Source organism: Cherax quadricarinatus, chromosome 7 (genome assembly GCF_038502225.1).
Source record: "Cherax quadricarinatus isolate ZL_2023a chromosome 7, ASM3850222v1, whole genome shotgun sequence".
NCBI lineage: Eukaryota > Metazoa > Arthropoda > Malacostraca > Decapoda > Parastacidae > Cherax > Cherax quadricarinatus.
In genome coordinates this window covers 66379184-66395021 of record NC_091298.1, presented here as the reverse complement: position 1 = coordinate 66395021, position 15838 = coordinate 66379184, and the positions used below count along the sequence as shown (strand labels likewise).

General features: G+C 37.2%; 1 protein-coding gene across 1 annotated transcript in view; it reads left to right on the top strand.

Annotated features, from left to right (window-relative positions):
- LOC128687071 (protein MEMO1) overlaps positions 1 to 15310 on the top strand; it is a 65636-nt gene extending 50326 nt beyond the window's left edge. The window contains exons 5-8 of the mRNA XM_070082652.1: positions 75 to 186; positions 1549 to 1654; positions 5958 to 6176; positions 15030 to 15310. Of these exons, the coding sequence (XP_069938753.1) occupies positions 75 to 186; positions 1549 to 1654; positions 5958 to 6176; positions 15030 to 15167 (575 nt within the window). The 3' untranslated portion in view covers positions 15168 to 15310. The remainder of the gene's footprint in view (positions 1 to 74; positions 187 to 1548; positions 1655 to 5957; positions 6177 to 15029) is intronic.
- The last annotated feature ends 528 nt before the right edge of the window (positions 15311 to 15838 follow it).

Genomic DNA, 15838 nt, shown 5'->3' with positions numbered 1-15838 from the left:
TCTATAATGGGCAGAATCAAATGTGGTATATTGTAGTGTGTAACTACCTATTAATATACAGTATTACTTTGCAGTCTACAATGAGCTGTATCAGACGGGCCACTTCGAGACTATGACTGTGTCTGCTGACGAAGACGAACACAGCATTGAAATGCACCTCCCCTATGTAGCGAAAATTATGGAAGAGTAAGTTGATCCGTTAATTAAATTACCATGACCACATACATGCATTCAAAACTACATGTACAGTATTTCAACTTGGTAATTTTTCTGTTTTCATTTAAAGTATATTGGTTGTGCTTTACTGGAAATTGGTACAAACATTTCATTTTTATTTTTTTTATTGTGCTGTCATATGTTTTCCTATAAGTTATGTAGAAATTTTTTTATTTGTGGAAGGATTTTTTTTTGAGTGCAATGCTATTGTTATAACTGTGTGCATTTTTCTGTTACAACCTGATGCTTTATTTTTGTTGTCTACTTGTGTGCTGTAGTGCATGTAATAAAGGAAACATAATTTATTTCTATATTAAAATATTTCTTATTTCATAAATTTTGGGCTGACATTTTCTGAACTAATTTTCTAGTTCCATTTTCCTTCAATGATTTCTCCTTGGAAACATTTATTTGCTTTATTTACAGCCACAGTTGGTTTCTACTGCTACTTAAACTTTTGGACTCAGTATTAAAAGACATAAGTAATATGTTCCACTGCATCACATTGCAATACAGGAGATCTAACTTTTACAAACATCCAATTAAAGTTATATAACCACTAAATCATTGCACAAACGTGTGATACACAAGTATCCTGTGCATTGTGTTTTCTAGACAAACAACTTGTTTGTAAGTCAGAGTACCAGTAATGCAACCTGTTTGTAGCTTGGAGACCAGAACTGTTCAGTATACTGTACTTGAGTTATTAATTTTGACCAAAACACACGGTACCTTCACTATTATATTATTTTGCATGCATTACCAAAGACAGGTCTGCTGTTCATAACTTCCCCAACTTACAAATAACTTGCACTTCAGAGAGGAAACTTTCAGTGAGGTTTCAGTCCATCCAGGACCATAATGAAGTCACAATTGTGACTTTATAATGGTCCACGCTAGACTCAAACATTATCGAAGGCTTTATCTCCTGAGTGTGGGTCCTCTGTCAATTGTTCCAACTCAGTAACTACGGTATTGTGACTTTCATTCTTTCACAACTTTTCATCCTTTTTGTTTCTGGTGTTGCATAGGTATTTCCTGTGTATATATATTATTTATTTTCATTTGCACTTTTCTCATTTTGATTTGTGTTTTGAGTTACATCATTTGTTTTATCATGGTTTATAACCATTGCATCAGAGCTATGAAACAGAATTAAATTTTAATTATGTAGTCTATGGAATTTGCCATGAACACACTGCAGCACACTCATGGGCCACATTTTGCAGTTTTTCTCTTAGATATTCTGATAAGATGATTAATAGGTAATTTTGTGATTGATTTAACTTCCATTTCACTTGAGAGTGAGCAGTGATTTTTTTTGTGGCTCAGTTTCCGGGACCACTTCACCATTGTCCCAATCTTAGTGGGATCACTGACGCCTGAACGAGAGATACTGTATGGACGTCTTCTTGCACCGTATTTAGCCGACCCTCAAGTGAGTATTTCACAAATTACACCTTCACAGTCTACATCAGAATGTATCTTCGGCTCACCATAATCTGCACGCCGACATACACATTATTTCTCAATACAATGATGGTATTACCTGGAAGCAAAAGTAACTAGTGGTTGGCAGATGGCAACATAACGGTGAGTTTCAAATTTGTCTACTCATTCTAAATATTGTATAACAATAAAAGTTCACTTACCCTGGCTTTCTGTACTTACGTTAATCTTCATATAATCTATTTTTAATGTCAGCTTATTTTGGCTCATGTAGCATGTGTAACAGATTTCTCAAAACACTATTTTTAATTAGAATGATAAAGGAGCACATTCATAAATAGGAAAATTTACCAGAATTACCCCACCAATTTGGCTTTAATTTATAAACTTTGTAGTGCTACTGTACAACAGTAGTTTGATAGCTTTTGGAGTTGTAGCTATTTTGTTCTTCAATATTTAATTATTAGGGTATTCCTAGTTTAGTATCATTATAATCCCTGTACATTTAGACAGTCTAATATATATTCCCAACTCATCCTGCCCTCTCCTTGTTTTTATATAGTAAAGATGGAAGGACTCAGAAGTACAGTATATTAGCTTTTAATGTACTGTACTGTGTAGACTATAGAGTGATAGATATGACAGTAATGAAATGAAAGTCAAGCAGCTTGGTCACCTGTAACCAGACTGTGATGTAGGTCAAATTAAGTCACAGGCTGACCTCACTAACCAGTGTAAATTGTCACACTCCCTTGCTTTGGCAAGGGGTGTGACAATTTACACTGGTTGGTTAGGTCAACCTATGACCTCAGTTGACCTACATCACAAGACTGAGTTATTAATGCTCCTAGGCTGGGCTGCAATGATGAATTACCAACTGATTGTCCCCCAAAATTGTATGGAGTATTATAAAGTAATTGAAAATGACATTATATTCAGATCTGAAAAGTAGTTAGTTTTGGAGATATCAATTTTATCATTATTTTTTTCAAATTTCTGTTTTCAGTATTCATAACCCTTGAATTCTTAGCTATAGAAAAGATATACAACACATATAGTTCATCTTCATTATAACAATACATCTATAATGATGAATAACTAAAGTGTAATGAACACACAAAGACAGCAACAGAACATTAATTGATCTGTATATTTTGAACATCTTCTGACGAGGATCCCAGAAGGGGGTCAGAACAGTATACAAATCAATCAGTCTACTGAGTTTATCTCCACAAAGGTTATTATTGAACATCCATCATGATATTCACCAAAACCATACCACGGGCCCCAGGGATAGAACCCAAGATCAGAGAGTCATTTATGACTGATCACGGGTTCTATCCCTGCCCGTGGTATGGTTTGTTTGCAACCGTGTCATTACGATTTTGTGAGTCATATTTACCAAATGTCATAGTAGCTAGGAATGTTGCTGCTACCCAGAGAAGGAATGTACAGCTGTTGCCAACTTGAGGATGCTCAGGGTTACAAGCAGCCATAAAGAATGTGGCACTTGGAAACTAATAATAGTTTCTTGATCACTGATCCTCAGTTACAAACATGTTTGAAACATAGTCATCCTTTGTACTTCTGCATTCTAAAAGAACACAGGTTATACATTACGAATTATTAATTTGTAAGTTTGAATGTTGTTAATGCAGTTCTATCTTAAATTGGGAACACCCACAGTATTTTGTAAGTTATTGTACACATTTAGTTATTTTTTACTTTTCAGAAATGAATGATAAATGAAGTAACTCATCACCTTTCCTAGGTTTGTCTATTTTTTCTAGAACACCTAAGTGAGTGTGCTCCTTAAAGATATTGGATTAAAAGCACAGACTTATATTTGAGCAGAAGGCTAGGGTGAGTGCGAATGATTAGGAAGTGCAGCAGTGGGTTACCATGATAAATTTAGCAATGACCAAAATACTATACAAAAAAATAATCATGTTCTCTATTGAATCTTAATGATATGTTCTTCTCATCCTCCACATTCCATTGTAACATTTGTTTTATTAAAGCTAGAAACAAATACATGTATTTAGAAAATATTTTGTGTGTATAGTATATAGTATATAATTTGCATACTGAGTATTAACTTTTTATCTTTTTTTTTTTTTTTTAATAAATATCCTTTGCTCATCATCTTTTCAAAATAATTATTTCAAAATGAAGATTTCTGTATTTTTTACAAAAATGCTGTTTATTCAACAATTTGGATAACTTGAATTTGCCAATACCATAACTGGACAGCATCGGGTTTGTCCAGGGGTTGCATTTCCATGCATTTATCCAAAATTCAAGCTGTGTGTGGTTCTCTGCAAAAATTTGGATGCACTTCAGATTTTAGATATCTATCAATATGCACGACTTTCTTTCCTGTTAATATGCATTCAATAGTTACAAAATATTTTTAAATTGACTACATAGGTTCAGCCATCTTTTGCAGTCAATATGTTTTATTTGTGCCAAATTCACACAGGTGAATTGCAAAAATTTTTAATGTTCAGGATTACTCTGGATGCTTAATACTGTAAGGATATCAGTATGTATATTAATTGCCATTTTCAAGTCTTTTATATGTGTATACTGTGAATAAAATAATAGTCAGCAGATAATGAATGCTAATGAAAGAATACGATCTTGCAGTAGCTATACATTTTTGTGAAATTATTAACTCTGTGGAAAAAAATATATGTTGAAAGTGACCCTTGTGTGTAAACCCAAACGTTTCGGTGTTCTGTTAGAGGTTGCAATACTGTACCATACCTTGAGAGTTCTTCCCAGCTATTGAGTCCACCTTAAGCACTAATGAGTCCAGATAAATGGAGATTAAGTATACATTATTTTAGATTGTGGAAAATATGTGTTAATGAATGTCGTAGCTAAAAAAAAAGGGGGGGGGAGTTTACTCATACTAGTTAATTATACAATACTGTATGTACGTTATTACTTGTTTGTAACTGCAGAAGCAAAGCTATGTCCATGCTGTCTCTTCATCACTGTTTAATTATCATATAAGTCTTTTCAGTTTCCTGTGGTTGTAGCATTTTACTCCATCTTGTATTCCATCCCATTCATCAGTAACACCCCTTTGAGGAAGAACTTTCTTGTGTCCCTATGGCACTGTATTTTCCTTAATTTATAACTAAGATCACTCGTCTTGCAGTTGATGGTGCTTAGAAATCTTCTGGCTGTATTCTGTATATACTTTCATTACATATGTGGTTATCATGTTTCTTCTCTTAGTCATCATGTTGTTTAGCCTTAGTAACTCATAATTTTGTTCTAGAGACCATCCTTGTACTTTTTTTGTCTTGTCTACAGGTTTTTATTTGCAGGCACCATTCCCTCTGCATAATCCAGTTTTTGCCAAACATTCACTGCGAACATCATTCTCAGCATTTGCTCATTTGTAAATTTGAAGGATATTTTATAGATTGGCATGTAGCACATGAGTGTCTCATGATTTAATTGATTTGGCCTTTTGGTAGCAATCTTTTGCTAATGATGACTTGTGGAAGTTTATCTCTGTTAGATAATATCAAACACTCTATCTCAGAGTCATCACATGGCTTGTTAGCTCTTTTTACCACCTTTCCATTACATAACCTTTATCTACCAAGGGTTCTTCATCCCAGTGAGGGGCTCTTGATGCAGAGAATTGAATCTGTTCTCCCCTTGCTTAGATCAAACCTGATTACCTGCCATTCCCAAGGCATTATGTCACCCCTATGAGTTCAGCATTTTCCCCTAAATGTAATAATATATCTACATTAAATTTTATCATCTGCCTGTCACTCCTTTTCTCAATGGCCATCTCCCTCCAGAACAAAGTGGCCCAAAGAAGAAAGCACATTCACCATCTTTTGTTCAATTTCTGTCTTGACAGAACCGTGTTGACATCACAATACATATGACCTTCCAAACCACAACATTCCCTCCCCTCTTTCAGAGTGTAGGTGCACCTTCACTTCAATCTTTCATTACTTGAACTTTGTGTTACCTTCATCACCTCGCTCTTTTCTACATTCACTTTTAATTTCCTTCTTTTACATACCCTCCCAAATTTGTCCACACACCTGTGCACCTTGTCCTCAGCATCCCCCAAAAGAATTGTCATCAGCAAAAAGCAACTGTGATGACTACTTTGGTATCAGATCCAGCATCTCTTGATCCCACAACCTCTCCTAGCACCCTAGCATTCATTTCTTTTACAGTCCCATACCAGAAATTAATGTGTTCTTGTCCTGCAGACATTTGGTATATTTTATTACCTTCTTTTTTCTTAGAGCTTGTTTGTGATATCTTCGGACTTCTGCCACTGGGGACAGCGCTTCCGATACACATATTATGACCGCTCTGTGGGTGAGATTTGGCAGTCTATACAAAAGCTTGACAAGCAAGGAATGAATTTGATTGAGACGTTAAACCCTAGTGCCTTTACCGAGTACCTGAAAAAGTATGGCAACACTATTTGTGGCCGACACCCCATTGGCGTCTTGCTCAATGTAAGTACAGTATTGCATTACTAATTTTTTTTCCATTTATGGTACAGCCTTTCCTCACTTAGCGACGTACTCATTTACCGATGACTTGGACTTACGATGGGCTCTCTGACCAGTGTGCATACCTAAATAATGTGTATTAGAGCTGATTTCCTCTGTTCTGTTTATTACAATATACGATACACTTCTGTATAAACATTTAAAAATATACTAAAAATGTTATTAATGGTGCAAAGGTAACATTAAAAAATATCAAAGATGGTTGACATAAACCCATTGCCATTATAGTATCCTCCTTGCTTAGCAACAAATTCATTTACCAACGTGGTCTTAGGAACGGAACTTTTTCATTAAGTGAGGAGAGACTGTATATATACACAAACAGCACAGTACATGTACATGGATTTTTTTTTTTTTTTTTTTTTTTTTCAACAAGTCTGCCGTCTCCCACCGAGGCAGGGTGACCCAAACAAGAAAGAAAATCCCCAAAAAGAAAATGCTTTCATTATCATTCAACACTTTCACCACACTCGCACATTATCACTGTTTTTGCAGAGGTGCTCAGAATACAACAGTTTAGAAGCATACACATATAAAGATACACAACATATCCCTCCAAACTGCCAATATCCCAAACCCCTCCTTTAAAGTGCAGGCATTGTACTTCCCATTTCCAGGACTCAAGTCCGACTATATGAAAATAACCGGTTTCCCTGAATTTTTTTTTTTTTTTTTTCAACAAGTCGGCCGTCTCCCACCGAGGCAGGGTGACCCAAAAAAGAAAGAAAATCCCCAAAAAGAAAATACTTTCATCATCATTCAACACTTTCACCACACTCACACATTATCACTGCTTTTGCAGAGGTGCTCAGAATACAACAGTTCAGAAGCATATACGTATAAAGATACACAACATATCCCTCCAAACTGCCAATATCCCAAACCCCTCCTTTAAAGTGCAGGCATTGTACTTCCCATTTCCAGGACTCAAGTCCAACTATATGAAAATAACCGGTTTCCCTGAATCCCTTCACTAAATATTACCCTGCTCACACTCCAACAGATCGTCAGGTCCCAAGTATCATTCGCCTCCATTCACTCCTATCTAATACGCTCATGCACGCTTGCTGGAAGTCCAAGCCCCTAGCCCACAAATCCTCCTTTACCCCCTCTTTCCAACCCTTTCGAGGACAACCCCTACCCGTCCTTCCTTCCCCTATAAATTTATATGCTTTCCATGTCATTCTACTTTGATCCATTCTCTCTAAATGACCATACCACCTCAACAACCCCTCTTCTGCCCTCTGACTAATGCTTTTATTAACTCCACACCTTCTCCTAATTTCCACACTCCGAATTTTCTGCATAATATTTACACCACACATTGCCCTTAGACAGGACATCCCCACTGCCTCCAACCGTCTCCTCGCTGCTGCATTTACCACCCAAGCTTCACATCCATATAAGAGTGTTGGTACTACTATACTTTCATACATTCCCTTCTTTGCCTCCATAGATAACGTTTTTTGACTCCACATATACCTCAACGCACCACTCACCTTTTTTCCCTCATCAATTCTATGATTAACCTCATCCTTCATAAATTCATCCACCGACATGTCAACTCCCAAGTATCTGAAAACATTCACTTCTTCCATACTCCTCCTCCCCAATTTGATATCCAATTTTTCTTTATCTAAATCATTTGATACCCTCATCACCTTACTCTTTTCTATGTTCACTTTCAACTTTCTACCTTTACACACATTCTCAAACTCATCCACTAACCTTTGCAATTTTTCTTTAGAATCTCCCATAAGCACAGTATCATCAGCAAAAAGTAACTGTGTCAATTCCCATTTTGGATTTGATTCCCCATAATTTAATCCCACCCCTCTCCCGAACACCCTAGCATTTACTTCTTTTACAACCCCATCTTCTTACTTTCTTTCAACACACCAGCCGTATCCCACCAAGGCGGGGTGGCCCAAAAGGAAAAACGAAAGTTTCTCCTTTTACATTTAGTAATATATACAGGAGAAGGGGTTACTAGCCCCTTGCTCCTGGCATTTTAGTCGCCTCTTACAACACGCATGGCTTACGGAGGAAGAATTCTGATCCACTTCCCCATGGAGAACAACCCCATCTATAAATATATTAAACAACCATGGTGACATTACACATCCCTGTCTAAGACCTACTTCTACCGGGAAGTATTCTCCCTCTCTTCTACACACCCTAACCTGAGCCTCACTATCCTCATAAAAACTCTTTACAGCATTTAGTAACTTACCACCTATTCCATATACTTGCAACATCTGCCACATTGCTCCTCTATCCACTCTATCATATGCCTTTTCTAAATCCATAAATGCAATAAAAACTTCCCTACCTTTATCTAAATACTGTTCACATATATGCTTCAATGTAAACACTTGATCTACACATCCCCTACCCACTCTGAAGCCTCCCTGCTCATCCGCAATCCTACATTCTGTCTTACCTTTAATTCTTTCAATTATAACCCTACCGTATACTTTTCCAGGTATACTCAGTAAACTTATTCCTCTATAATTTTTACAATCTCTTTTGTCCCCTTTCCCTTTATATAAAGGGATATACATGCTCTCCGCCAATCCCTAGGTACCTTCCCCTCTTTCATACATTTATTAAACAAAAGTACCAACCACTCCAACACTATATCCCCCCCTGCTTTTAACATTTCTGTCATGATCCCATCAGTTCCCTGAATCCCTTCACTAAATATTACCCTGCTCACACTCCAACAGATCGTCAGGTCCCAAGTACCATTCGTCTCCATTCACTCCTATCTAACACGCTCATGCACGCTTGCTGGAAGTCCAAGCCCCTTGCCCACAAAACCTCGTTTACCCCCTCTCTCCAACCCTTTCGAGGACGACCCCTACCCCGCCTTCCTTCCCCTATAGATTTATATGCTTTCCATGTCATTCTACTTTGATCCATTCTCTCTAAATGACCAAACCACCTCAACAACCCCTCTTCTGCCCTCTGACTAATACTTTTATTAACTCCACACCTTTTCCTAATTTCCACACTCCGAATTTTCTGCATAATATTTACACCACACATTGCCCTTAAACAGGACATCTCCACTGCCTCTAACCGTCTCCTCGCTGCTGCATTTACCACCCAAGCTTCACACCCATATAAGAGTGTTGGTACTACTATACTTTCATACATTCCCTTCTTTGCCTCCATAGATAACGTTTTTTGACTCCACATATACCTCAACGCACCACTCACCTTTTTTCCCTCATCAATTCTATGATTAACCTCATCCTTCATAAATCCATCCGCCGACACGTCAACTCCCAAGTATCTGAAAACATTCACTTCTTCCATACTCCTCCTCCCCAATTTGATATCCAATTTTTCTTTATCTAAATCATTTGACACCCTCATCACCTTACTCTTTTCTATGTTCACTTTCAACTTTCTACCTTTACACACATTCCCAAACTCATCCACTAACCTTAGCAATTTTTCTTTAGAATCTCCCATAAGCACAGTATCATCAGCAAAAAGTAACTGTGTCAATTCCCATTTTGAATTTGATTCCCCAAAATTTAATCCCACCCCTCTCCCGAACACCCTAGCATTTGCTTCCTTTACAACCCCATCTATAAATATATTAAACAACCATGGTGACATTACACATCCCTGTCTAAGACCTACTTTTACCGGGAAGTAGTCTCCCTCTCTTCTACACACCCTAACCTGAGCCTCACTATCCTCATAAAAACTCTTTACAGCATTTAATAACTTACCACCTATTCCATATACTGTACTTGCAACATCTGCCACATTGCTCCTCTATCCACTCTATCATATGCCTTTTCTAAATCCATAAATGCAATAAAAACTTCCCTACCTTTATCTAAATACTGTTCACATATAAGCTTCAATGTAAACACTTGATCTACACATCCCCTACCCACTCTGAATCCTCCTTGCTCATCCGCAATCCTACATTCTGTCTTACTTCTAATTCTTTCAATTATAACCCTACCGTATACTTTTCCTGGTATACTCAGTAAACTTATTCCTCTATAATTTTTACAGTCTCTTTTGTCCCCTTTCCCTTTATATAAAGGGACTATACATGCTCTCCGCCAATCCCTAGGTACCTTCCCCTCTTTCATACATTTATTAAACAAAAGTACCAACCACTCCAACACTATATCCCCCCCTGCTTTTAACATTTCTGTCATGATCCCATCAGTTCCAGCTGCTTTACCGCCTTTCATTTTACTTAATGCCTCACGTACCTCCCCCACACTTACATTCTGCTCTTCTTCACTCCTAAAAGATGGTATACCTCCCTGACCAGTGCATGAAATTACTGCCTCTGTTTCTTCCTTAACATTTAAGAGTTCCTCAAAATCTTCTCGCCATCTACCTAATACCTCCATCTCCCCATCTACTAACTCCCCTACTCTGTTTTTAACTGACAAATCCATACTTTCCCTAGGTTTTCTTAACTTGTTTAACTCACTCCAAAATTTTTTCTTATTTTCATTAAAATTTCTTGACAGTGCCTCTCCCACTCTATCATCTGCTCTCCTTTTGCACTCTCTCACCACTCTCTTTACCTTTCTTTTACTCTCCATATACTCTGCTCTTCTTATAACACTTCTGCTTTGTAAAAACCTCTCATAAGCTACCTTTTTCTCTTTTATCACACCCTTTACTTCATCATTCCACCAATCACTCCTCTTTCCTCCTGCCCCCACCCTCCTATAACCACAAACTTCTGCCCCACATTCTAATACTGCATTTTTAAAACTATTCTAACCCTCTTCAACCCCCCCACTACTCATCTTTGCACTAGCCCACCTTTCTGCCAATAGTCGCTTATATCTCACCCGAACTTCCTCCTCCCTTAGTTTATACACTTTCATCTCCCTCTTACTTGTTGTTGCCACCTTCCTCTTTTCCCATCTACCTCTTACTCTAACTGTAGCTACAACTAAATAATGATCCGATATATCAGTTGCCCCTCTATAAACATGTACATCCTGGAGCCTACCCATCAACCTTTTATCCACCAATACATAATCTAATAAACTACTTTCATTACATGCTACATCATACCTTGTATATTTATTTATCCTCTTTTTCATAAAATATGTATTACTTATTACCAAATCTCTTTCTACACATAGCTCAATTAAAGGCTCCCCATTTACATTTACCCCTGGCACCCCAAATTTACCTACTACTCCCTCCATAACATTTTTACCCACTTTAGCATTGAAATCCCCAACCACCATTACTCTCACACTTGATTCAAAACTCCCCACGCATTCACTCAACATTTCCCAAAATCTCTCTCTCTCCTCTACACTTCTCTTTTCTCCGGGTGCATACACGCTTATTATAACCCACTCTTCACATCCAATCTTTATTTTACTCCACATAATCCTTGAATTAATACATTTATAGTCCCTCTTTTCCTGCCATAGCTTATCCTTCAACATTATTGCTACTCCTTCTTTAGCTCTAACTCTATTTGAAACCCCTGACCTAATCCCATTTATTCCTCTCTACTGAAACTCTCCCACCCCCTTCAGCTTTGTTTCACTTAAAGCCAGGACATCCAGCTTCTTTTCATTCATAACATCCACAATCATCTCTTTCTTATCATTTGCACAACATCCACGCACATTCAGACTTCCCACTTTGACAATTTTCTTCTTCTTATTCTTTTTAGTAATCTTTACAGGAAAAGGGGTTACTAGCCCATTGTTCCCGGCATTTTAGTTGACTTTTACAACACGCATGGCTTACTGAGGAAAGATTCTTATTCCACTTCCCCATGGATATAAAAGGAAAAGTAATAAGACCAAGAACTATTAAGATAAAATCAAAGAAAACTCAGATGAATGTGTATAAATAAATGTGTACATGTATGTGTAGTGTGACCTAAGTGTAAGTAGAAGTAGCAAGACATACCTGTAATCTTGCATATTTATGAGACAGACAAAAGACATCAGCAATCCTACCATCATGTAAAACAATCACAGGCTTTCGTTTTACACTCACTTGGCAGGACGGTAGTACCTCCCTGGGTGGTTGCTGTCTACCAACCTACTACCTATGGAAATTAGGGCTTCTAATTCATTAAATCAATAATACAAGGGTAATTGAACTGTGGTCCATGGTCCTCATCCATTGCTCTGTTTATTCATTGATAGTCATTGGGTGTATAATTAAATAAGACTGTTGTGTTGCAATCTCTCATATTTTTTTGCAATTGCAGTATCTGTTTGGCAGAAGGAAAGAAATAGGTAAATGAAAATCAGCTACTGTTTATATTTCTCAAGCTTCAGAGTAACAATCCTTTTAACCCTTTGACTGTCGCAAGCCCATTTCTGAAGCTGTCATTCTATGTCGCAAAATTTTTTGGAAAAAATTTTTTTTTTTTCTTATGAAATGATAGAGAATCTTTTCCTGATGCTAATGACACCAAGAGTATGAAATTCTGTCGAAAACTCATGGAATTACACTCCCACGAAGTTAGCGGTCTCAGCGACATATGCATCGGCGATTTCGCCAGCATTGAGCCCTGTTTTTGACCAATTCCGTTGTTCCAGTTGACCAAACTCATAGCTATTTCTTTAGAACTCCATTTTTTCTATCAGTTGAGTACAAGAAACCTCTCATTTACCAATTTGAACTACCCAATAAAGTGGTCAGAAATTGGCAATTTGGCCAATTTCACGCAAATTAAAAAAGATGTCAATTTCAAAATAGAGTCCAGAATAAACAATGTAGACATTCTTGGCACTAAAATAACATATCCTCTGTTCATTAGTCACGTCTCTAGGCTGCTCTTATATTACTATTGCTTTCTATTTTGATTTTTTATTCATACAAAAAATACAAAATTTACTGTTATGCAGACTACTGCATTATTGTAAAAATGGTATAAATAATATCAGTGCACTAGTGAAAGAATATTAGACTCCCCAGTTGACGTGTATTGGACGCGTGGTGTGATTTGCTTACTCCTGAACATTGATAAAAATCGAACATTTCCGTTACTTTGAGCTCAATTTCAAGGTCATTTTCATCATGAAACTAATCAAAATCGTCTCTATTTCTGTAACATATTTTCCATTTTATCATGTGAGATCATGAAAATGAGAATACAACGATAAATACTATATGAAAATACACTTCAAAGTCGTCGTTTTAATCCCCAAAAAACGGTCTTTTTTTTTTTCTCATTATGCACTGTGTGCTGCAGGATTTTTTTATGTGGTGCACACTGACCACACAGGCCCATTCTCTGACATGTGGGCCTACCAGCTTTCTCCTGCTTGATTTGAAGTCACTAGAATTTATGTGTATTAATACATCCGAAACACTGGCTCGTAAGACATATGTATACGACCAGAACAGTCAAAGGATTAAAAATGAGACACTTATGCAATAGGCTGAGGGACTGATTATCTCAGACTCTTCATTTTCCCCATTCTTTTCTGTATTAGACTGAAGAAGCCACTGGCTGGCAGAATGTTTCCGCATTGAAGATTCCCAAATGTTGCACGAGTGTGTCATTCTAAACTGTCATATCACTTTGCATTTTAAAGTGGGTGCCTTGATGCTGATGAAGGGCTCTTGATCCAAGGGATTTGAGCTACCCTCCTCATCTCTGGATCAACTCCGAATACCTTCCATTACAGGTTTAGCAGTTCTCCACAAATAGAATAATAATTGAGGGGAATGTAATAATGTAGCAGCAGTTGTTTAGATATTTGTTTTATCTCTAGACTTTGTTCATAGTAACTGTTGAACTTAAAAAGTACAGGACTATTAAAATTTAACTGCATATGATGAAATAGGTATTGGTTGTTTATCTTATACATGTAGTTCTTAGTTAGCATGTGTTCTGTGGTTCTTAGCTAGTATATGCTCAATGGTTCTTAGCTAGCATATGCTCAGTGGTTTTCTTAGCTAGCATATGCTCAGTGGTTCTTAGCTAGCATATGCTCAGTGGTTCTTAGCTAGCATATGCTAAGTGGTTCTTAGCTAGCATATGTTCAGTGGTTCTTAGCTAGCATATGTTCAGTGGTTCTTAGCTAGCATATGCTCAGTGGTTCTTAGCATATGCTCAGTGGTTCTTATCTAGCATATGCTCAATGGTTCTTAGCTAGCATATGCTCAGTGGTTCTTAGCTAGCATATGCTCAGTGGTTCTTAGCTAGCATATGCTCAGTGGTTCTTAGCTAACATATGCTCAGTGGTTCTTAGCTAACATATGCTCAGTGGTTCTTAGCTAGCATATGCTCAGTGGTTTTTAGCTAGCATATGCTCAGCAAGCATTTGCTCAACAATGCTCCTAACTTGCAGAGAAGCAACAATAGGATTGACATCAATATTGATTTTTATTGTGATATATATAGTGACCCTAATATTTTTTTTTTCTTTTCTTCAACAAGTCGGCCGTCTCCTATCTAGGCAGGGTGACCCAAAAAGAAAGGAAATTCCCAAAATGAAAATACTTGCATCATCACCTCACTCACACATAATCACTGTTTTTGCAGAGGCGCCCAGATACAACAGTTTAGAAGCACATAAAAAGATACAGTATAAAAAGTGACCTGAAATAATATAATAACTCCATATAGAATATAATATCAGGGCCCCAATTATATATATACCATCCTATTACACATCCCTCCAAACTGCCAGTATTGTTGTTTACAATAATGGTTTTGAAAGATATTGAAGGTATCTGTTAAACAAAATACATTCACATATTAGATAATCATGTTTTCGGATAACTGCATATTACTATCTCTTGCAGGCAGTTGCAACTCTACAGAAGACAAGCAATGGGCACCGAATGTTGCTCAAATTCTTGCAGTATGCCCAGTCATCACGCTGCTACACTTCTTCAGACTCTTCTGTATCCTACGCAGCAGCTTCACTTATATTTGAGTAAACCATAGGTGCCCATAATGAGGTGCATTAAGGAGCAGGGAGTATGGGTTTAGAAAATCTCAAAAAAAAAAAAAAATGAAAATTAAATTTGTTGGTATTCAGCTTTGAAAAAATTTAGAAGACTGATAATATCTGCAACTTGAATGATAATATCTGCAATTTGTTTTATAGGATTTATATGATGTAAAAACATCCCTCTGTAGGTTTTATCATTATTGCCAAACTCCATGCTCCCAAAATGCACCCTCAACCAGGGCTGGGGGGCTGGTTGCTTGGTTGGCAGTACTTGTGTACAGTATCTGTCCAGAGAACAAGACATCTAACCACTCGGACATAGTGAATATTTGCCCAGTGACCAATCTTAGATAATATGCAATTCAAATGGCCTCTTATCCCTGTGGATTCAGTTGAGCACCTAAAGTTTGGAGTCTGATACCTGCACTTTAGAACCGAAAAGTTTGTTCTGTTATTTGGACATTGACATTTACTGTAATTACAGATTTGCCTTAGAAAATATTCCTTAAAATTTTTCATTAGATTTTTACATTGGGTTAGGCTAAATCATAAGTTCAGAACACCTCTGGTCCCGATTAATCCAAACCCTCGGTGCTCGACTGTATTGCATTATATGCTAAGATTGTTGATTGGGCCTCACATTTTTGTTTTGGTGAT